Consider the following 25,669-nt stretch of genomic DNA (forward strand, 5'->3'; position numbering starts at 1 on the left):
TTGGTCTTCATTTAGAATTTTACGAAAAGTTACACCTGCAGTTAAGCATAGTACGCTGTCACTGTATGATCTCAAGTTTGAAAACTTTTAATCAATTAAAATTTCTTCAATCGTGCATTTGTGTTTATCTTGACTTATGCAATGATGTTGAGCAAAAACCATTCAGTACCATTCAATAAATTGTTTTTTTAATTATTGTCCTAAAATCTATGACGAGTTTTGATATTCTAATACATGTAAGTGTCTCATCTGTATAAATAGATTGTTTTCCATTTTCAGGTTACCTCGATCAAATGTCTTTGTATATTCTAGTGTGCACGTGCGAAGATCATGGCCAATATGATGATAGTCATCTGTTTATTAATTTCTACAGTTCCGAAAGTTGAAAGTGATGTGCAATGCAAGACAGATCTTAAACCTTTTACGCATCCTCCGCTTTTCAGTTTACATTCACAAACTATTGAAAGTGTTGGACGACAAATACATATTCTTTCACCTACTAACTGCAGTGTAAATGGTACGCATATCATTTCTAATTTTGATTTTCCTACCGATAGCAAACGTGTTGGAATATTTGTTTTCTACTGCCATCATCATATCAAAGTTTCCTTCGATGGTTTACACATATCAATGGTACAGTCGAACGTAATAGGATATGTCCAGTTAATGCAATGCCAGTTTGACGTAGGAGAAATGGATTTATTTCTAAGCATAACAAACTCTCGTGTATTTTCTATAAAAACCGGGAACTTTTATTCTCCGGATCACCGACACAAAACTGCTTCATGTAAAGGATTCAAGCGAATTGTTTCCGTCAGTCTAGAGTCCATAAACAATGATATAATGAGCTCTATAGAAAACATATTTAATTGTAATGATGATACGTTCAACGTGAAAGAAATATTAATAGGTCAGTGCACGGGACAAATCAATCAAACTAGTATACGTCAAAAGTTTCCAGATCTACAGACGCTAAGCCTTGTAGATTGTAATATAAGTGGAACATTGGAATTCCCATGGGCACCAAACGTGTCTCCTCTACCCGATAATTTATCTAGATCGAATTACATGCAGGATCATTATAGCAAATCTGTACACCTAAATATTCCTCCGCACATCTTTCGAAGACAGCTAACGCTAACAAATAATAAGATAACTGGTCAACATCAAGTTAAATTGAATGGTTTATTGCATTTTGTCAAAATTTCAAATAATAATATATCCGAAATTGATGAAAACCTGTTCAAGAATGTTCTAGCACTTCAGGTTATTGTAATAACAAAGGTAGGGCTACGATGTATTGGAAAATTGACGTTTTCAGGTCAAAACAAATTGACCTATCTTGACCTCAGGAATAATGTAATCACTGATTTACCATCGACATTATTCAATCAGGTACCAAGCCTGACATATATTATTTTATCGCAAAATAACTTACAAAACTTACGTGAAAAACTTTTTAGTGACCTTGAACAATTGCTCGAAATAAACTTAGAAAACAATAAGATAACTGAAATAACTGATGGTGTTCTTCCAGTAAACAGTGTAACGTTAAAAACTCTTAAATTAAATAATAACCCGTTGGTTGAGTTTCCGGTTTCTATTTTGTACATACGAAGTCTAAGAAAAGCTGAACTTAAGTCAACTAACATATCTTTCAACAATCTTACAGCTCTCCTTGAAAAAGTTGATGCTAGTTCGCTTCTTAGAAGTGTAAATCCCTCAAGCAGCTCGATTGAGAGTGATGTTTTACAGACAACCGATGAGTGGAGAATAGTTGACCTAACCGGAAGTAAAGCTAGTGGTTTCTTTATCGATGATGATATGTGCTGCCATACAAGACGTGTTATGTTGGTAATTCTGAAGCATTTCAAATTCGAATTAAAGGAAAACCACTTAACATGTTTTTCAGATATTATACCATTTAATAAATTAATGCTAAATTTCACAGAGAGTGGACATTGGATAGGAAACGAATACTTTTTTTCTGATTGGTTATGTGAATATCCCAAGGAACTTGAAGGGAAATCCGTTCTCTCAATTCAAGCAGAGGAAACATATTCACAAATAGATATATCTGAATGTCCAACTTTATGTGAGTGCTATTTCCGGGAAGTATATAATGTGACCATTGTTAACTGCAGAGGCGTAGGCCTAAATGAACTACCAGACACTATGCCCTCTGGCGACTTGGATCTGTGGTTAGAGAATAATAACATACCAAAATTAATGTTCCGAAGTTACCTGTGCAATGTGCGTCAACTGATACTATCACACAATATAATAGAGCATATTGAACTTGCTATTTTCCGAAATATGGCAAAGTTAAAGATTTTAAAGCTTGATAACAATCTGCTTATTCACATACCAAAAAGTATTGAGGTTCTACAGCTCAATACTCTCTGCCTTAAGAACAACCCATTTGTTTGTGACTGTCGAACATTATGGTTCAAAAAGTGGTTGTTAAGAAATGTATTTTTAATTGACAACTTACGTGAGGTCACTTGTAGTAGTGAGAGCGATAATGGACATCAAATTATTTCTGTTCCAGATTATAAATTTACATGCAAGAAACCCACTGTGTTCCATCATTATACCAAACCAGTCGCTGCAGCTACATCAGTTATCTTAATTATTGGTGTGATTACCTTTTTGTTAGTATACTATAGACTTGAAATCAAAGTTCTTTTATATGTCAACTTCGAATGGCATCCTTTTGATCGTGGGAAACTTGATCGAAATGAAATAGTTGATCTGACAATAATACACGCTGTAGACACGACGAAATTTGTCGACGAGCAGTTGGTTCTACCGTTGCAACAATTAGGTTTTGTTATTTGTAGCCAGGCAAATGATTTCATTGCTGGATATTCAGTGCATGAAAACATTTCCTCGGCAGTATTTTATAGCAAGCACGTGCTTCTCATACTGTCAGAAACCATGATAACCGATTCAGTATTATTAGACTTGACTTTGGCAGAATGTCAGGAGAAAATGAAAGTGAAAAGAGCAAATTTTCTTCTAGTGACGAACATCGCTCCTACTTCCAGAGTTGCCAAATTAAACAAAGACTTACAACAATATATACAGCTTCATCAACATTTAAACTGTAAGGGATCATTATTTCTAAGTAAAATACGATATATTTTGACTTCATATCAAACTAGTGAAAGCAAAGCCATGATGGCCGATTTAAATCACAGACGGTTACTTCCTATAAAGGATACTCTGCAATATACCAAAGACAATGAATACGATTTATTCTTTTGTTATTCAAGCGACGAACGTGATTATTGCCAGAACAACTTAATACCTCAATTAGAACAGGAATCGTACAGAATTTGTACTCCGGATAGTCATTTTCATCCAGGGGACTATTTATTGACAAATATTGGTCTCGCTGTCGAATCCTCGTCTCATACAATTTTCGTTACCTCAAATCATGATTCATTTGATGAATTACAACTATTTGTGTTTCAAAAGGCAATAGAGAAAACACGTTTAAAAAAATATAACCATTTGATAGTTATATTAATTCAGGGAAAAACTTGTCCACTAGGAGAAAAAGATATAAACGAATATTTTCATTCTTTTGTTTACTTAGATACCACAGACAAACATTTCTTTTTAAGATTAAAAACGTCGATACTCCAAAAAAATGAAATAGACGTTTCCGATGTGAACATACGAAATGGAATTATAAATACTTCTTTATGAAAAATCTAGATATTATATCATGTAAATTAAACACGTGTTACATGAAGGATCGATGTTGAATATTTGTCTCTTTAGATTTTGCTGGTAAGAATTTATTATTTTATTTTATCAAAAGCTACTAATATACAGTCACACTATCACGTTTTACTTCGTTTTTAAATGCTAATTGAGGAAGGATTTTGAAAGTGTATTTCATGGTTGCGCTACGTTTGCACTTAATCAAACTTAATTTCTGCTTGAGTTCATATTCAAATTAACTTTCACTTTGGATTTTATTTCCAGTTTTAACACAATACTCTTTATGTTAATGCATGCGTATGTCGCCAATTTCACTCACAAAGTCTTGATTCAATTACCTTAATAATGTGCACATTAAACGACCGTCTGTTAGTATACCAAATTCAGACAGCCACTTCTAAAGGACTCAAACCAAATGTGTAGCTATTTGGCGCATTCCTTGACCAAATATGTTTAGGCTTAAGCTCGCAATGATTCTTGCAATACTTAACGTATTCGACATTATATTCGTTATATAACAAATACTTTTAAGTTTGATAAAACTATCAGTGAGACAACAACTTACTAACAAGAATGTAAACAGCTACAAATGATTGGTCATCTTATGGCAGTCAATAATGAGCAAAAAGCAAACCGCATAATTATCAATAAAATGCAATGTCGATACAAAATGTGGAAATAATCTTCAAAACATTGAATATTTTTTACCCTAAGCGTTCAATGTCAGAAGCTTGATTAATGGCCCTACAGCAATTTTGTTTTATTACCAACCGATCAGACCAGAATAGCACCAGATTTGAAACAAGAAATATTAGGAAAGATATTTATTGAGGCCCCTTTTTATATTACTGAATATACGATAAGAGAAGAATCCACTTAGTCTGTAGTAATTTTTAAGTTTAAATTATTAAAATGTAGAGAGTATCGTAGTTTGCTATGTTTTAACCTTGTTACTACAGGAAGTCTAACCTGAATAGACCGAGTGATTCACAAGCACTCACACTTGCCATTTGTTTGTTCACTCAGTCAAACTGGACAATATAGAATGTCACAATCCATAGAGATACAGATTATACAACTGCTCTTGGATGACAAATCGAAGACTGCAAAAACAAGCCGAATTAAATGTTTTCCAGGAAAAATACAGCTGATATCTATATACATTAAACAGTTTTTGTCTTTATACTGAAATTAATTTTTGTACATATTTCCCCTATCACAACCATTGAATTTATCTTTAGATGAAATCAGCATGAACTAAACGCAGACCACAATGTTGAGCCCACTTGAACTGAGACGTTAACAGAAATTTGATATAACCGTTTGCTCGCAACAGAAGTAGGATTCAAGTAGACTATATACGTCTTGTATACGAATTCTCTTCGTGGTATATGTACACCTGTTTTAGTATAGTAGAAATGTCGATTGCAGGATAACATGTAGTCGTTTTGAGAAAAAGTTATGTCGCTAACCTCGTTGTCCATTTTATATAATATAAAAACCTTATCTGATCTGGTGTTTTGGTTGAGTAGACTATTTTTTTTCCTTTCGTTTTTCAATTTATTGATATTATTTTAATTAATCTTTATGTTAGTAGTTTTCAAGAAAAAGGGGATTTTTAACAAAATAATGATCTTTTAAGTTTCAGTACATATACGTGTTCCTTACAAGTCTCTTTATTTATTCTGTTATTAAGTGCGTTATCTTTAAAATCACAAATACACACTCCAATCTGTTTTCCTCGATCGAGCTGATGATTTCTTTATGACTACCTTGTGTTTGTGTTAAACCTTTCTGTTTATGATATTAACTTACTTTTAAAATTGATATGCAGGCAATATCCTTCTTCAAGGGAATGATTTTTTTTTGTTTAAAACGTGTCCCGTTTTATTTTTTGTTTAATGATTTAATGTCCTTACTTTACCAAATTTATTGATTAATGAGTAATATATCATGGTATTAGCCATGACTTTGATTCTTTTGTATCATTTAACTTAGATGTAAACCACAGAGAGATTAGGCCGGTAAAATCGGTCAATCGACACCCTTAACGCATGAAAAAAATAAGAATAGAATTTGTTGTTAAAATTACCTTTTAAATTTTGCGTAAACGGTTATATACCGACGATTTGTGTTTGGTTGATTATATTGTGTCAGAATTGTAAAGTAACTTTATTTTTTCAACCACTAAATCCAAGTAAAGAAAAATTCGGTTGTCTCGCTTTGGTTGTGTTTACAGAAAATATACTATACAAATGAATGTTTGCAAGAGTTTTCTAAGTGAATATTTTTGTCCCAGCTTCTTATAAACATTTGCGTGTTTCATTTGCAACATTTAATCCTAGAACAGTTAAAAGTAGTTCGAAAAATATTTATGTCACTTTTTCCATCCAAAGGCTAATACTATATTAGCAAAATCAAAATGTATGGCAAAATATATGGGACAATACACTTATCTCAATGAACCTCTTACATTTGTATGTATGTTTTTGGGTTATTCTATGCTATGCTAAATGAACAAAGTATAAATTGTAAAATATAGGTTATGTAGTATAATTGTCTTGTCGCAATATATACATAATTATGCGCATAAATATGTAACATCAGAAATTTTAAATAATTGTCTGTTTAACGTTAACTTGATAACTAGGATTATATGCTTATAGAAAAAAATCAAAGAGTTAATAGTAATAGCTTGTTATTCCATCCTTCCATATACGTGTAAAAACAAAATGTAATCGTATGGTGTAATATCCCTTGCTCCATTAAAACAAACCTTACATAAATCATAAATGGGAGATATATTTTAGGAAAATAAGCTTATCAATGTCAAGGTCAATGTAAAAATAATTATAATATGTGTATCCATAGGCGGTAATGGTATCGCTCTCTTCTGTAGCTCAGTCCACATCATAAACTTAGATATGTTAGTTTTGTCGTTTTGAAGCTGACATTTTCACATTTGTGGTTAGTTTGTCGGGGTACGAAGTGAGATTACTTCCTCCGTTGGTTAGCACACTACGTATATTCTTTCTTGATGCTGCTTCTTGTAGTAAACTAGCTCTTTAAAGCATAACCATTTCTTTGAAAATTTAATACTTTGAAAACATTTAAAATAGCTCTATAGTTTTAACACATCTATTCTATGATCATCTACTTTCCAAATCAACACAAATGGTTAAGCTCAGTCACTTGTTAAAAACAGAAACATGTCCAATATCACTACACAGATATTTTTTTTGACACACAATATTTGAGAATTCCTCATTTTGAGGCACATTAGGAATATTGATCCATATGAAGTCTTTTTCATATGAATAAAGAAAACGTCAACACAGTTCCATGGTAATTCCGATTTTTGTGTGTGGAAAAACACTTCCCCCAGACATGATACATAAGTGGTCAAGCAGGAAATAAAGTATCTTTATAATCTCAGTTTCAACGTTTTTAGCTTTACAAAGAACGATTAATCACTCCCGTAGTTTAGAAATTGGAATCTACGTCGGTCATTCTTTTTTTATGAACAAAGAGGTTTTCTTGTTTGGAATAATAATACTTGTGTACGTGGAAGACAAGTCAAATGTTTTTGTATTGTTGCAGTAGGACAGAGACTCATTTTCTATTTATTTTAACAGAGCTTTCGAAATCTGATTAACCTATATAGGTTATTATTCTCTCACACCCTTCACATCCTGTTGTTTTACAATAAGCTATTCTCGTCGTCTTATTCTATACTATTATTATTTGCCTTCCGTAAGTTCCGTACACCTTTTTTTAATTGACATGTGCCTAAGTGGACTATTAGTTTCTAAAATTTAGATCATTGAACCAGGTCATGAATATGGTAGTTATTATAAAGTTGTCCGATTCTGTGTATATTGGTGTGAGTTTATGTAACAGTTCAGTGTTGCTGTTGTTCCGTTGTTTTTACTCTAAAAGTTGAAGTGTTTACAAAAACATTTGTTTGTGGCCCGATCAATACAAGAATATTAAACAGCGGTATACTACTGTTGTTTACTTTTGTCCTAAATTTCAAAAGGTATAACATTTTTTTTATTTTTCCAAGATTTTGTAGGCATTTCATTCTCTCCATGTCTTTGCAAATTTTCATCTTATAATTTTTTGTCTTTTAGTTTCATCTTATTGTTGAAGTCTTGTTTGTCTTTTTTTTTTTGTTTCCCTCGGTTTTAGTTTGTTACCCCTATTTTGTTTTTTGTCCATGGATTTATGAGTTTGGAACAGCGGTATACTACTGTTGCCTTTATTGAATATTTTATTCTGCTCGTTTGATATCATATACGCTCCTTGTGTGACGAAGGAGCGTCCGATGGGATGATTAAATGAAGAAATCAAGTACAACATATGACATGTACGTAATGTGTTCGATTGTTGTCTTTTTGACAATCATTCATCTTATTTTATAACAACAACACATTTTTCTCTCAAACATATCAATGTAAAAGTACTTCAACTGTGAAATACTGATTCGGAGAGATAAAAGTTTTCCTTCACCTAGAGGATTAATCTACACATACTTCCTATTATGTATTTATAAAACGGAAAGGATTTTACCGATTCATATTTACGGTGATATACGCATTAAAAAAATCAGGTTTGTTTTAGATTATATATTATTTATAGTTCATTTTTAAATAGAACTATATGTTAAGGAGTTGCCTTTTTCCGTTAAATAAATTTGCTAAATTGTTTAATTTTTTTAAGTTGAAAATGTTTACTTGATAGCAGAACGGTAAAAAAATTGTGAAATATGTTAAAGGAATTTAAAAATGACAGGCACACACAGTTTGTTTCGTTTGTGTTTGAATGTTGTCATTCAGTGCATTCAAAAGAGAACACTGCAAATCATTGTTTTATGCTAATACCTACAATCATGAAATATCTCTTTTATATATTTTGCCATGAAAAATTCTTTACATCTTTGCATTCTATAATCATAAAAATTTCAACTTAAATCAATAGGGTAAATGTATCTTACTGAATTTCGAATCGATATTTTATTGATAGTTTATTTAGTGTATTACGTATTATTGACATGTTATTGTATAAGGTAAAAAATAACATGTCTCAACCGTGTGTGATAACTGAAGCATGTCTAGTAACATATAAATGTGTTGATACACACGAACGACGTGTAACAATTAGATCATCAAAAACATATTTACAATACGATAGTATTTGATCTATATATATGTGGTAGCATCTTATGCATTGTTTGTTAAAACACACTTAAAACTGTATCATAGCGCAATTAAAGTGAACAAAGTCTGACTTTTCGTGCTCATGAAGAGTCTATCCAAAAGTCAAATGACTTACTAGCAAAGCGTTTTAAATTTATCAATTATCTGATGGCACCAGAATAGTTCCAAAAGTATTTTTTTCAAAGAGAACATACCCGCCATTTTGTGCATTCAATTATTCAGTATACCAGAAATATTCGCAATAACGATTTAGACAGTTCTTTTTGTCCAAATTGAATCACTGTCCTGTGTATCTATAAAACTTGGTAATACATACTGTTCAAACATTTACCAGGCTTTGCAAATGATTTTTTAAGGTTGTTCTACCCTATAGTAAATAACTTAAAAGAAATATTCCAGATAAATCAAAACTAAACTGACAAAACCATGGTAAAAAATGAAAAAGACAAACAGAAAAACAATAGTACTCATGACACAACATAGAAAACTCAAGAGTAAGCAACACGAACCACACCAAAATCCCGAGGTGACCTCAGATTCTCCGGAAGGGTAGGCAGATCCTGCTCCATATATTGCACCCGTCAAGTTGCTCATGTTATAAAAAAATATATTAAGATGTATTAGGCAAAACATTTAAAATTTGTGGTCTTTAATCCTATTTAACTTCGTACCTTATTCGGATTTTTAACTGTTTTTGTTTCGAGCGTCACTGATGATGTTTTTGTATATCAAACGCGCGTCTGACCTTTAAAATTGTAATCCTTTGTGTCATCCTGTATAACAATAAGGCTTGGATAGAAACAAGCTACATTAGTAAATTTAAAAATATATTTCCATGGACCTTTGCATGTATTCAGTTGTCGTGTATTGTAAATTGTAAAATACAGTATAGTGAAATTACTAAAACATTACATTTACAAAAATGCATTTCTCACATATTCTTAACTCTTTAAACCTAGTGAATTTTTATAATTGGATGTGTATCCTTTGACATAAAAACATTTGAATCATTTCCTCAATTAGAAATTCAAATCTTATCTCATGTAAGTAGAAAACAAGAATCAAAGGAAGTACTTTAGAAACAATATGTTGACACTCTTCTTTCAACTCTCTGAACAGTTTTGGGAACCTTTTGATTGTGTCATTACTCTATTACTATCATAATGTAATTATGTACAAGTTAGACATCAGACTCGGACTTCTCTTGAACTGAATTTTAATGTGCGTATTGTTATGCTTTTACTTTTCTACACTGGTTAGAGGTATAGGGGGAGGGTTGAGATCTCACAAACATGTTTAACCCCGCCGCATTTTTACGCCTGTCCCAAGTCAAGAGCCTCTGGCCTTTGTTAGTCTTGTATTATTTAAATTTTAGTTTCTTGTGTACAATTTGGAAATTAGTATGGCGTTCATAATCACTGAACTTGTATATATTTGTTTAGGGGCCAGCTGAAGGACGCCTCCGGGTGCGGGAATTTCTCGCTACATTGAAGACCTGTTGGTGACCTTCTGCTGTTGTGTTTTTTTATTTTGGTCGGGTTGTTGTCTCTTTGACACATTCCCCATTTCCATTCTCAATTTTATAGTAATAATTTTAATAAAATGCTTCCACAAAATACAGACCAGCTTATGAAAATAATGAAAACGTACATCTTTGCACAACAATCGGTAATATACTCAACATGTTTTAACAGTAAATTTGTTTATTGATTTATATTAAAAAAAAATAACAGATAAAAAAGAAGGCGAAATTTATCAAAGATTCTCATGGAGGGGGTAAAATCCTGCTCCACGTGTAACATCCGCCGTGTTGCTGAACTAAGTATCAACGCTGTGGCAAGTCTAATTCGATGGTTACGTTCAATATAGATAAGAGACCAATTCACAAAAAATGAACAGGCAAGAAATGTTGGACAAGTTTGAGTACACAACTGGATTTGTGTTTATCCCTCAATCATATATGTACTTCAAAACATGTAAAAGATAAACAAAAATATTTTCGCAAACAAGCGATTGTGACACTTGGCCTATTGGTACGAGATTATCACATGAAATGAGGATAGGTGAAAGAATAACATGATTTGTCCCTAAATATGTAAAAAAAAAATATCAATTTTATATATCAACAGATAATAAATTGTTTAAAATCATTATACTTTCTGTATTTAAATAAAATAGTAAATAAAAAAAACAGAGGAATTATATCTTTCTTTATGGTATTGGATACCTAAACTACAATACAATTCATATCAACAAATATGCTGGTGGATATATCAGTAAGATGCTATGATAAATTGACACTCTTAGTACAAAAGGTCAATTCGTTACCCAATATAAGTATTATGGTACTTCTAGAATTGTAGAATTTTTATTTCCATTCCTGTAAATAAACTCATTATAGATACCAGGACTAAATTTTATATATACGCCAGGCGTCTACAAAAGACTCATCAGTGACGCTCGAATCCAAAAAAAAGTTTAAAAGGCCAAATAAAGTACGAAGTTGAAGAGCATTGAGGATCAAAATTCCTAAAAGTTTTGCCAAATATAGCTAAGGTTATCTATGCCAAAGGTAGAAAAGTCTTAGTATTTCAAAAATTCTAAATTTTGTGAACAGTAAATTATAAATATAACCATATCAATGATAATTCATGTCAGCACAAGTGCTGACTACTTGGCTTGTGATACCCTCTGGGTATATTTCCATTCCTGCAAATGTATATAACGTAGTCGATAAGTGCCAGCTGCCTGCAATTCAACAACTCACTGTTTATCTTTATGTGCCTTATCCTTATAATTTACACAAGTTAACCTTTCATTCAGTTCATAAAAAATGATAAATGCATTGATACTGAATTAAAAATCGGCTGCGTTCATTATATTTTTAATGCCTGTGTTACCATATAGGGTTATTCCATGATTATTTACTAACTTTAGCAATCTAATTACAGATAACTTGCAAAGAAATCTAATATGTCATAACCGGAATATCAATGGATTATGGGTAATATAGTAAGAAATACAACTTTTTTACTGGCATTGACGGTGGCAGCATCAACTGGTTTTCTGTGTCAAATGGAACTTAAACCGTTTAACTACCCTTCCCTTTATAATCAAGATTCAAAACCAGTTAATACTATTGGACGATTAATAAAGATTCGATCAAATTATAATTGTGATTTGAACACAACGGATATTCTGAACCATTACAACTTTCCAAATGAAAGTATGACAGTTGGATTTTTTGTTTTTATTTGCGACGAATATATAAAGATATCTTTTAAACAGTTAGAAAACGCAGCAATTGTTTCAAATTTGATAAGCTATGTTCAGCTAGACAAATGTAGTTTTGATATAGAAAATATTGATTCATTCTTTTTAATAATTAATACACGTGTATTTACAATATTGACAGCTAATTTTACTTCTATTGAGGTGACAGATAAAAGATTATCGTGTGAAGGCTCCAAAAATATTCAAGCACTTGGTATAAACTGTATACAACATGACATAATGAGCTTTATACAGTATATGTTCAATTGTAACAATGAAACTTCCAATGTGAAGGAGATTTTAGTAAGTCAATGCATAGGAGCTATTAATCAACAAATGCTTCGTAAAATATTTCCAGATCTTCAAACATTAGAGGTTGATAAATGTGAATTAAAAGGAAAAGTGGAATTTCCGTGGTCCATCAACGATGCATTCCTCACAGATAATTTGTCACGGTCAGAGTATCTACAAAACCATCTTATAAAGTCTTTCCATCTTAATATTCCATATAACATGTTTCGGAGACAGCTATCATTGATGAACAATGGACTCACGACAGGAAGTAACATACAACTAAGTCGAAGGTTGCACTTTTTCAGAATTTCGAAAAACAACATTTTCTATTTTGATGAAGATATTTTCAAATATGTAGACGGACTTCAAGTTGTTATATTAACTGAACTTGGATTACGAGAAATTAGAGGACTAACATTTTCAGGGCTGACTGAATTACTCCATCTTGATCTTAGTAAAAACGAACTAGGTGATTTACCGTCCGGAGTTTTTGATCACTTATCAAGCCTAACATTTCTTAGTTTAGCAAACAACAGTTTAACGGTGTTACCGAAACAAGTGTTCTTTCACCTTAACAAATTGATTTCTCTAAATCTAGGATATAATAAGATCCTTACAGTAGGCCAAGAAATACTTCCAGTTAACAGTGTAGGGTTAAACAGTGTCATTTTAAAAAACAATCCACTAAGAGATTTTCCGGTTACATTGCTTTATATACGAGGTCTAAAAACAATTGATGTTAGGTTTACCAATATCAATTTTCAAAATATGACAGCTTTGCTTGAACACGTTGACCCGACCTCGCTTATAAGAAGTGTTGAGTCGTCCAGTAGCTCGATGGACAGTGACTATCTACAAACAACAAACACTTGGAGAAAAATTGATTTAAGCCATTCTAATGTCACTGGTTTCTTTATAAAAACTAATGCAAGCGCACATGCAAAACGTATGTTGTTGGTAATATTGAAGCATTTCAAATTTGTGTTTTTAGCGCAATCTTTCAAATGTTATTCTGATATACTACCTTTTAATAAATTGATGCTAAACTTGACTGACATTGGATATTGGACAGGGGAGGAGTATTTCTACACTGAATGGACATGCAAATTACCATTTGAATTCAAAGGAAGAGCTGTTCTTAGACTCAAAGCAGAAGAGACATATTCAGTAGTCAATATAACTGACTGTCCACCTTTATGTGAATGCTACATTCGTGAAATGTTTAATGTAACCATAGTTAACTGCAGAGATAAAGAATTAAACACACTTCCGGAAAATATGCCGAGTGGAATGCTGGATATCTGGTTAGAAAATAATAATATATCAAAACTCACCGTACGTAAATATTTAGGGAATATACGACAACTTCTTATCTCCAACAATAAATTAGGTGAAATAGAACCTGATGCTTTAAAAAAGATGATTAATATAAAACGGTTGACACTAGATAATAATTTACTAATTCACATCCCAGAAAATATCAAAGATTTAGATATCTATGCGATCAGCTTGCAAAACAATCCCTTTGCTTGTGACTGTAATTCTTTGTGGTTCAAAAAGTGGCTGATAGTGAATATTGATTTAATTAAAAATATCCATGGTGTTACTTGTAATAGTGAAAACAACCAATATGCGCAACAAATTGTTCTGCTCCAAGATAATAAGTTTGTATGCCACGATAGAACTATACATCAATCTTATGTGATTCCCGTCGTCGTAGGAATATTGTTGACATTTATTGCACTGTTTCTTGGATTCTACTTTAGAGTAGAGATCAAAGTTCTAATTTACGTTACTTTTGAATTACATCCTTTTGATCGACGGAAATGTGATAAAAGGGAGATAATAGACCTGACAATTATTCACGCTAAAGATTCGTCAGAATTTGTGGAAGAAAAATTGGTATTTCCCCTTAAACAAATGCAATTCATTGTTTTTAGTGTTGCACACGATTTTATTGCTGGATATTCTTTGCAGGAAAATATTTCCTCTGCAGTATTGCAAAGCAAACATGTTCTTCTTATATTATCCGATGATATGTTGGCAAATACAGTATTAATGGATTATACATGGGCGGAGTGTCAAAATAAAATAAAAGTAAACAGAGCTAATTTCCTGCTAGTAACAAGTGTTACAGAAAACAATGTGGTTACAGCATTAAACAAGGACGTTCAGAAATATATCAAACTCCATAAACATTTAAAGTACAGAAATGCACTATTTTTAAGTAAAATAAAATATACATTAAGATCATACTCAAAGAATAATCTAGGAGCTAGTCACGATAACCTAATGATTCATATGAATACCAAAAAAGTATTTCCGTTTGAGAGGGAGCTGAAAATAACGAAAGGGCATGAATATGATCTATTCTTTTGTTATTCATGTGATGAACGTGATTACTGCCAAAGCAACTTAATACCACGCTTAGAAAAAGAATCATACAGAATCTGTACTCCGGATAGTCATTTTCATCCTGGTGCCTGTATATTGACAAATATTGGGATTGCCGTCGAGTCCTCTTCACATACAATTTTTGTGACTTCAAGTTTAGAAACATTAGATGATTTACAATTGTTTGTGTTTCAAAGAGCGATTGAAAAGACACGTCTTAGCAAGTACAACCATTTAATAGTGATATTTCTGAGGGATAAGACAAGTGAAATAGATGACAAAGATATTAAGGATTATCTTAATTCTTATGTGTACTTAGATGTCACAGACCGTAATTTTATGGCAAAGTTGAAAAATGCGTTGATGCCGCAAATAAAGGTTAATTTGTCGGATATATATATTATTAATAGATATGGATTTACTTAATTTTTTCTGGTTTGAAGATTGCAATATGAATATTGTACAAAACGTAGCACGCAATGTACTTTTACTACCTCTCAAGAAACAGCTGATGTGATATTGTTTAACTGATAACTTTGTATTATGTTTGAGAATATGTTAAGTTGTTTTGATCTACCAAATGATATTATTTAATCACAGATACATGTATGTATATATTATTTTATTACATTTTTAGTATCAGAACCTTTCATATAATTTAAAGGATCAAGACATAATATTTTACATACATCCTGATATTTTTGCACTTATCCTTCTTTGTTATATTTTTCACTGAAAGCATGCCATTGATGTGTGTTTTATTTTCGGAATTTGTCAAGTGACTGTCATAACGTTGCTAAACTACATGATTTCAGCTGTTGTCCCACTGTCATTGTCAGTCTGCTTTGGTTTTAATTAAATTGTATATCACCGCTTTGTGAAGTGAAATGCATTGACCCGAACTTTATTACTTTGGCCAAGATATATAATCAAAGTCAAAATGATCGAACCGACATTTATAAGTTTGACCCAAACTTATCAAAACATCTTCCTGATTGCTGTTGAAATAGGGGCAGAGATTGGGTGTTTTCATGCTCGGAATTTGATGATTGACCATTTCGGGAGCCGAGAATTCTTTTTTAAAACTTCGGGATGGCGGGTTTTAATTTTTTTTTAAATTCGGGACCTCGGGATTTTATGTTTTTAAGCCCGGGATTGTGGGATCAGGACCCTTCCGACCCCCTCTTGAAACAAATCAAAACATGCAATAATTATTACGCATTTCAAAGGCGGTAAATCGGTTATCTTTATGTTTGCATATTCGTATTTTCAATTTATAATTTATATTGACGGCTTTCAACAATGAGCAAAACACACACATATCGTCAGCTATCAAATGACCTTATGTGCTACATTTCAATGCTTAAATAAAACCAACCAATAGTTTTTTTTTAAATCAAAAAATCAAAATTCAGATTTTTAAAATGATCTAGTCAACAAGATACAGTCGAATACAAATAATACTCATTATAGAATATCACTGGTTTGATTTTTCAATTTTAAAGTTTCCCAGAGTTCGGTATTTTTGTGATTTTACTTTATAAAAAAGTCATGTAGCAAAATATCTTATAACAAAGAAAGTCGATTTATGCTTTATTTCTCACAAGAGTTTTGATTTAATAAAATAGCTTATTCAATAAGTTATTGCTTAACTCAATCACAGATACAAACATTATAATATTTATAATGCAACGTAGTTAACTATGTCGGACAAAATGCATTCAGGATATCAGTTCTCATAATAAACACTTTGTAAAAGTTCAAGGTTTTCGCCCAGTTTAATTGCCGTAATAGTGTGCGAACTGTCACGGAAACAGTTCAGTGCAGATACGTACTTACTTGATTTTACCTGACGATCATCTCAATTATCAATATCATTCAGACGGATTCCTTTACCTTTTTTCGTAAAACTTTTGTAGATTCGATTTCACAAAAAAAAAAAACTTACGACAGAGATTGGTCGTTTATTTAGTCCTGAACAATTTAGTATACTTACGATCAATTTTAGTCGTAAGTTTTTTTGTGAAACTGACTCCAAAATATCGTCTCTGTTATCCGAATGGACCTCCTTTACACATCTGTTTTGATAGCATATCCTTGGTGTAATTGTGGTTAAGATTAATGCTAACAAAATGAGATTTATACGTCAGTGAGTTTGCAAGTCAGTGTCACAAAATACCAATATAAATGTCTAGAGGGTAAAATAAGGATACTTAATATCAATGTGAAAAATATTGAACACTACAAACGTTGATTTATAGAAAATGAGTTATTTAAAAAAAAATCTATTTTCAGATAGTTCGTTTTATGATTTAAAATACAACAATATGATCCATGTTTAAACATTACTAAAAGCATTTATACAACAAAAGTCATATCTTCCTATCTCACCTTCTGAATCTGAATGACTTCCGGTAGGATATTATGAAAGGATACGATCAAGTACAATGAACCTTTTCTTCTAAAAGGATCGTAAGTATCTATCTATTAAAGGAATTACGTCTTATAAAATCTTAATAGTTTTACGATTAAATTATATCAGCCATTTGGTGTGATACAGTCAACTCAGTTATTTATAATAACTGATCATGAAAAGGAGAATTTCGAATATCAATTGCTTGCAGTGATACAAGTATCAAAACCTTGTGCAAGTGACCAGTCTATAAACAGAGACCACTTGAACATACGTGGTCATCTGTGACTCAGACATGTACATAATATATACATTACAATACAATACAATATTTTTTTTATAAGTACTAAATTAAATATACTATGCGTTAGTATCAAACGGATAGGTCAAATGAATGTAACTTGGTTGACATCTGAATGACCTTCCAATTACCCGAAAGAAAACAAAGTCTTCTCAAAACCTTTAGAATGGTCAAAGTATTTTCTACTGAAATCACCAGCCAGTTAACACTTGGGTTGTGAGTTCGTGCGAGTGCACTCGACTCCTATCTAATTTAACTAGGATTGTCAGTTTTCCTGTAGAAGGTCGGTAGTTTTCTCCCGGAACTCCGTTTTCCTCCACCAATAAAAATTGGCGGTCAAGAAATAGCCTAAAATCGGTGCTAAAATGTGGCGTAAAAATCAAATCCTTTAGGGAATAAAATATGTCACCAATGATTAAATTACTACGTAAAGGAATAGCGTTTGTGTAATTGGTCTTCCTCATAAACTTTGAACAGCAAATCAACAACTCGTACTTTACTAAAAATGCAATATTAGCATGTGCAGTCAATTCTAAAAATAGACCACCGGTGAGACAGAAAAAACTCACAAACACAGATATTTTTTTTAACAGAAGTTTTATTCAAACTTAATGATTAAAATATGTAATGTTTCAACAGCATTTCTATTATACAATAATATTAAAAAACAATTTGTAGTTTTTCTTTTATTTAGTATTCAAGAAGTAGAAATAGGAAAATGTAAGATGAAATCTTATCGAGAATTTCAAGTAGGTTTAATCTTTATTTGACGATATTTGACAATTACGGAAGTCGATAACATTTATAATGCTTCTGAACGAGTGTGCTTATCTTATTCAAGTATTGATTATAAGTCAGTGCATTTCACAATATTGTGGTTTTGCATTATAAGCATGTCGTTGCCATTACGTTTGCATATATCGATAGATGAATTGCGACTCCTATCGGCTGTGGACATTTGAGCAAATTCCACCCTGGCAGGACATTTAAGCGATAAAAAAGAACGTTTGAGTACATTAGTTTGATAAATTATAAAGATGATATGGTTTGATAATAATAATGTCATGTGTTACGTGTATACTTCTTCATGGTTAATTTAATTTGCTATAATAGAGTTTTTCTTGAATAGTATACGTTATATACTTAGATCTGTCTTTAGAATCTTAATCAATACTGATGATGATACAAAAAAGATGGTGCAAACACTTACAATAATAAACAAAAACATGCACGTGATCGTTATGTACAAAAAAAAATGTATCACGTGACATGTATATTCTGTCAATGTATAATTACAGTTTTGGTTTCATACATGTATTTAGTCGTTTAGGAATGGGTCGCCATTTTGATAGTTTTATGAAATTCTTCTTAATTTCAAGACTAAGAACGAATTTCTTCGACAAGTACAATGTATATTATTTTATTGTTACGTCACTATGGTTTAGCTTACTATACAGAGTTATCTCCTTGTAGTGTTATGTACCACCTTAATTAAACCACACAACAACAAACTAGAGGCTCTAAAAAGCCTGTACCGCTCACCTTGGTCTATATGCATGTCATAAACAAAGGACACAATTAAAATGGATTCATGACAAAATTGTTTTTTTGGTGATGGTGATTTGTTCGAAGATCTTACTTTACTGCACATTATTGCTGCTTACAATTATCTCTTATCTATAATGAACCTATGAATCTATCCCAGTAGCAAAAATATTTTGTAAAAATTCAAAAAAATTTAGAAAATTTATGAAAATTGATTATAAAGGGCAATAACTCCTTAAGGGGTCAACTGAAATTTCGGTAATGTTGACTTATATGTAGATCTTACTTTGCTGAACACTATTGCTGCTTACAGTTTATCTCTATCTATAATAGTATTCAAGATTATAACAAAAAATGGTAAAATTTCCTTAAAATTACAATTCAGGGGCAGCAACCTGTCCGATTCATCTGAAAATCTATGGGCAGATAATTATTCACTTGATAAATAATTTAAAACCAGTCAGATTTTCTCTAAACGCTTTCGTTTTAGAGTTATAAGCCAAAATCTACATTTTACCCCTATATCCTATTTTTAGCCATGGCCAAGCCTATGTTCTTACTTTAGCCACGACGGCCATTTTTTTGGTTGACCTGGTCACCGGACACTTTTTTAAATTAAATAACCCAATGATGATTGTGGCCAAGTTTGTTTAATTTGGCCAAGTAGTTTCAGAGGAGAAGATTTTTGTTAAAGTTAACGACGACGACGAAGGACGACGACGGACGGAAAGTGATGAGAAAAGCTTACTTGGCCCTGTGGGCCAGGTGAGCTAAAAATAAAGATCTCAAAACACAACATGAAAAAAAACCAGATAAAAAGATCGCAGAACAAAGCAAGACGAAAATTTGCACAATTTGCTCTGTCAAACGGAGCATATCCATGGTGATTATTATTTATTTTTCCACCACTTTGTTTTCAATGTGCTTTTTTTTGTTTTGTTATTTTGCTGAAGTAAGCTCATAGATCAGATATCAAAAGAAGGTCACAACATTTTTTTTCTGTCTCTTCTGTAACTCTCGTTAGACGTATATCAGGTCAAGGCCGTTTTCATCTTCTATTGCGCCTTGTTCATAATATCTACGACGTTTTTTATCCTCCTAAAATCATAAATGGAATATGTTATACTTTTCATGACTGTTATTTTGCTTTTTAAAATATTCATTATAACACATACTATAATACTATAAACAATTTGTGTTTTTTTTTTTACATCACAACAATGCGTAACTGTCTTAAAGAATGAATTGAAACCTTAATTGAGCTTACAAATCATTTTAAAGACACACATTGCAATAAGTCTCGTTTCGCGGACAGACAAGACGACAGTCTCAATTTACAGACTGACACGGCAATAAGTCCCATTTCATGGATAAACACGGCAATAAGTCTCAGTTCAAGGACAGACAAGGCAATACGACCCATGTCACGGACAGACAAGACAATAAGTATCATTTAAAGGACAGACAAGGCAATAAGTCTCATTTCACGGACAGACAAGGCAATAAGTCTTATTTCACGGGCAGACAAGGCAATAAGTCTTATTTCACGGAAAAAACAAGGCAATATATAAGTCTTATTTCACGGACAGACAAGGCAATAAGTCTTATTTAGCAGACATACAAGGCAAAAAGTCTCATTTCACGGACAGACAAGGCATTAAGTCTTATTTCACGGACAGATAAGACAATGAGTCTCATTTCGCGTACATACAAGAAAATAGTCTTATTTCACGGACAGACAAGGCAATAAGTCTTATTTCACGGACAGATAAGACAATGAGTCTTATTTCACGGACAGACACGACAATAAGTCATAGTTCACGGAAAGACAGATCAATTATAGACTTATTTCTCGGATATACAAGGCAAGAAGTCTTATTTCACAGATATACAAGGAATAAGTCTCAATACACGGATACACAAGGCAATACGTCTCATTTCACGGACAGTAAAAAAACATTATCCCGTTTTAAGGTCTGACAAGATATGAAGTACCATTTCATGGAAAGACAAGACTAAAATTATTATTTCACGAATATATAGCAATCTCATTACAAGAACAGACATCAAACACATTTCAATTACAGGGCAAATAAAACTTTACTTAGTCACGTAGATAGATAGGGCAGTAGCCTCATTTTATGGACAGACGAGACAGCATTCTATTTTACGGACAGAGACGACCTTTTTACATAAATAAGGCCGTTATCTTGTTTGAATTGTTTTACATTGTCTTATCGGGGCCTTTTATAGCTGACTATGTGGTATGGGCTTTGCTCATTGTGGAAGGCCGTACGGTGACCTATAGTTGTTTATGTTTGTGTCATTTTGGTCTTTTGTGGATAGTTGTCTCATTGGCAATCATACCACATCTTCTTTTTTATATTTAGTCTCATTTCAAGGACAGACAAGACATCATTTAGCCTCATTGTATGGATAGATAGGACAGCAGTCTTATTGCATAGAGATACAAGACGAAAGTCACGTTCCGGGACATCTGTTATTAGTTCCTGCTAGTAGCTGTTACTTTCACATTGCAAAAATAATTATATATTAGAAGGTTCATCTATATAATTACTCTTTTGAAAATTTGTAGTTACATCCTCTTTCTTTCTGTTTTTTTCTTCCCTTTTTTCGGAGGTGTAAATGGGGCCGTGTTGCTTTGGTTTGTACATTTTGCTCTTCGGGTTATATTCATCAATAAGAAATAAATCAAGTGGAAACATAAGATGTGTCAAAAAGACAACAATTTAACCAAATATCGGAAAATAGTTCAAAGCAACCAAAAGGTCTGTCTTAACACCGCGAGAAAACCAGGCACCCGAAGGCGGGCTTCAGCTGACCCCTTAATTAAAATGTTTACTAATTCAGCGATAATGGACGCCAAATCAAACTCCAAAACTTATAAACGAACAAAATTTAAAGAAACAAAATACAAGACTTAGAAATGAAAAAAAAAAATGAAACAAATGACAATGATTAATTATACATTAACAGCCGACTACTACAGAAGCAGTTACAGACATGCAGCTCTAGACCTAAATTACATTGATTGACAGATTGTGTTTTCATCATATAACAATCCAGCGCAATCCCTCCGGTATTAAAGGTGTTTAGTATCACAAATAAACAGAAAAGAGCATAACCTGTAGCTTGCCAATAACTTGACCTGTATCATGCCAATAACTAGTTTAAGAATAAATGATTTTATTTCCGATGCAGAGCCTCGTCAATCAATATTAACTCCAAATAATCCATATTCAATGACTTGACAACAATATCGTTAGTATATCTCTCAAGAATAAGGTTGTTTAAAGATCGGAAGGGGATGATATATGGCTGACCCGTGTTAAGACAGAGTCATATCTCTTGCACGTTAAAAACACCTTTGCAGATTTCGAAAAAGAGCAGGCTAATGCCGCTACAAGGCAACACTCGCACCTACAAAGTGGAAAGGGATTGATATAGGTTGCAAAACTTGTTTCCCAATCCACTATAAATAAATATGTTAAAACTATAGATTTTGTCAGGTTTTGAACTGAATGACGCCATCTTTGTTATTTTAAAGATTTTGTCAGGTTTTGAGCTGAATGACGCCATCGTTGTTATTTTTAAGATTGTAACCATGAATGATTGTATGTAAAATACCTGAACGTAAAAATGTCTTCACGTTGATTTTTATTTACGAATGATGTCCCTGTACGGCTGTTTAAAAATTCACTGAGAGTTTTGACAAGTTTTTAATATTGAAAACCCTGGTGTTAATTTTTTTTTTTTGTGTTTTAAAAAATCCGATATTTGTATCCATACACGAGCGAATCGAACAAATTTAGATATATTAACATGATTAACCCCATCAGATGATGACAACAGAACGTTGCCACTTTTTAAAAATTCATAGTAAACAATAATTAAGAGAAGATCAATTCTTGTATCGAAAATTTTTAATTAAGTTTTCCGTTTAAAATTAAAAATAGATATAATTACGATCCAGAAAAGAGCAGTGATCATGTCTAGTATAAGCTTAATTTAAATTCAATTCAGCAGATATAATGGCTCTTGATAATGACGAATGCATGAATAGTAAAGAGATTTATCCTGCTTAAAATTGAGGATATTAATCCGCTTAAAGTTTTATTATTTTTTTTTGTGACAGATATGCGCGAGACTTTTTAAATGAGATTTTGAGGCAAAGTGGCATGTAGAGAAGAAATAAAAACGTTGAACACCAATATGAGCAAACAAATATCAAGTACTTCGAACACATTTTGACAGTCAACATGATACTTTCTATAATTAAATATATTTTTTTTTAAATTTGTGTTTAATTGACAAACAAACATATGTTACTTACATCATCATCCCTTGGTATTGACATATGATTGTTACTCTTTTGTTCTTTGTCTGCTCCATTTTTGCGGTGTTTGTCGCAGATTTGTTCTTTTTGAAAGTTTCCTCCCTATCGGAGTTGTCCCCACCAAAGCCTTTATCGGGACTGACAGATGATGTGCTTATCCTTTTTAACAATGTTTTAGACAAACCGTAGACGGCGAGCGTACTAGCGGCGACACCAGCAGCAGCAAATGTAGCAGTTGCGGTAAATCCTGATAAAATACAATAGATATAGGAAGATGTGGTATGGGTGCCAATGAGACAAATCTCCATCCATGCAGGTAATAATTTATAAAAGTAAACCATTATAGGTTATGGTACGGCCTTCAACACGGAGCTATCATGGCTCACACCGAACTATAGTACACTATGACAAACAATTACAAACACAGACCTTATCAATCTATTTACAATATTATACAGTTAAGTTGGAACCTAACACTACAGGGAGATAACTCTGTAAAATCAGCTAAACGTTTTAATTACCTTGTGTTGTAAAGGGAATTTTAAGCTTTTGAGTGATCAAAATTGTTGTTTGTCAAACTGCTACATAACCAGTGTAATTCTTCCGACAAAACGGTTGGTTCAAAATTTTTGAAATTTTTATATACTTGTTCAAGGGTCAAAGTAAATACTTTGTCAAAATTTTATGAAAATTAAACGAGCCATATTAATTTTAGTAAAAGTGTTGGGTACCACCTTAAAACACCATGGTAAATAATAATAAATACAGGCTTATAAATGCTTGCTGGTCGGTGTGAGCATACTAGGCTCTGTATTGAAGATATAATAGTTTACATTTACAAATTATGACTTGGATGAGACTTGCATTGGCACTCACACCACATGTATTTTAATATCTACTTATGAATATATTCACAATAAATCAGGGTGTAAACACCATGATAATGGTTTATAAAAACAGATTCTATCAATCTGTTTACCATAATGAACAGCGTTAACACCATGATAAATAGTAAAAAACACAGACTTTATCAATTTACTTACTATAATTTATTGTTAAATAACATGGTGAACGATTATAAACACAGATTTAATAATTCTTGCTGTTTAAAGTATTATAGTTTACTTTAACAAATTGTGACTTGGGTGAGAGAGTTGTCGCATTGGCACTCATACCACATATTCTAATATCTACTTATCAATCTATTCACAATAAAGCACAATCTAAACACCATGGTTGACTGACGTTGTTTTGTTTATCAATTCATAGACATAATTTTGTCATGTGAACGTGACGTCATCAAAGCTTTTTCATGAATTACTCCGGTTTAAAATGAAATTGAGAATTAAGTTATAAGAAATTACTGTGATATTGTTCGGTCTATGCACAGGGGCTTGTTACAATTGCCGGGTTACTATCCATACGAACCACTAAAAAAACACTTTTAGTGGTTCGTATGGATAGTAACCCGGCAATTGTTACAAGCCCCTGTGGCCTATGCGGGTTTATCAGTGTGCACGACATTTTTGATGTTATTTCTTCATAGACAGAAAAAAAATATCACAGTCATTCCTTTTATGTTAATAACACCATGGTTAATATTCATAACATCTTTATCAATCTATCATAATACATGTATATCATAATTTACAGTGTAAACAATTTTCATTTCTTAGAAAATGAATCATCTTTTATTGGAATATTATATTATATATTATAAAAAATATAAACACAAAAATACTGAACTCCGAGGAAAATTCAAAAAGGGAAATCAAAAATCAAAAGGCAAAATCAAAAGTCCAAACACATCAAACGAATGGATAACAACTGTCATATTCCTGACTTGGTACAGGCATTTTCTAATGTAGATAATGGTGGATCGAACCTGGTTTTATAGCTAGCTAAACCTCTCACTTGTATGACAGTCGCATCAAATTCCATTACATTGTCAACGATGTATGAACAAAACAAACATACGCAAAGAGTAAAAATGTCAAAAATAGGGGTACAACAGTCAATATCGTGTTATCATCTTAATATCACTACAGAAACAACAAATGTAACAAAGAAGCACAAAAAGGCATACATCAATTTAACATTCTCATTTTGCTTTACTTATACGGCTGAATTTATCTATG

General features: G+C 32.2%; 1 protein-coding gene across 1 annotated transcript; it reads left to right on the top strand.

The window, feature by feature from the left end:
• Window positions 1–828: 828 nt before the first annotated feature.
• On the top strand, window positions 829–16,514 carry LOC134700583 (uncharacterized). The gene is made up of 2 exons (XM_063561963.1): window positions 829–3,700; window positions 11,935–16,514. The coding sequence occupies exons 1-2, from the start codon at window positions 844–846 to the stop codon at window positions 15,339–15,341; spliced, it is 6,264 nt and encodes a 2,087-aa protein (XP_063418033.1). The 5' UTR covers window positions 829–843; the 3' UTR covers window positions 15,342–16,514.
• Window positions 16,515–25,669: the final 9,155 nt, after the last annotated feature.

This window comes from Mytilus trossulus, unplaced genomic scaffold (assembly GCF_036588685.1).
Source record: "Mytilus trossulus isolate FHL-02 unplaced genomic scaffold, PNRI_Mtr1.1.1.hap1 h1tg000164l___fragment_2___debris__unscaffolded, whole genome shotgun sequence".
Taxonomy (NCBI): domain Eukaryota; kingdom Metazoa; phylum Mollusca; class Bivalvia; order Mytilida; family Mytilidae; genus Mytilus; species Mytilus trossulus.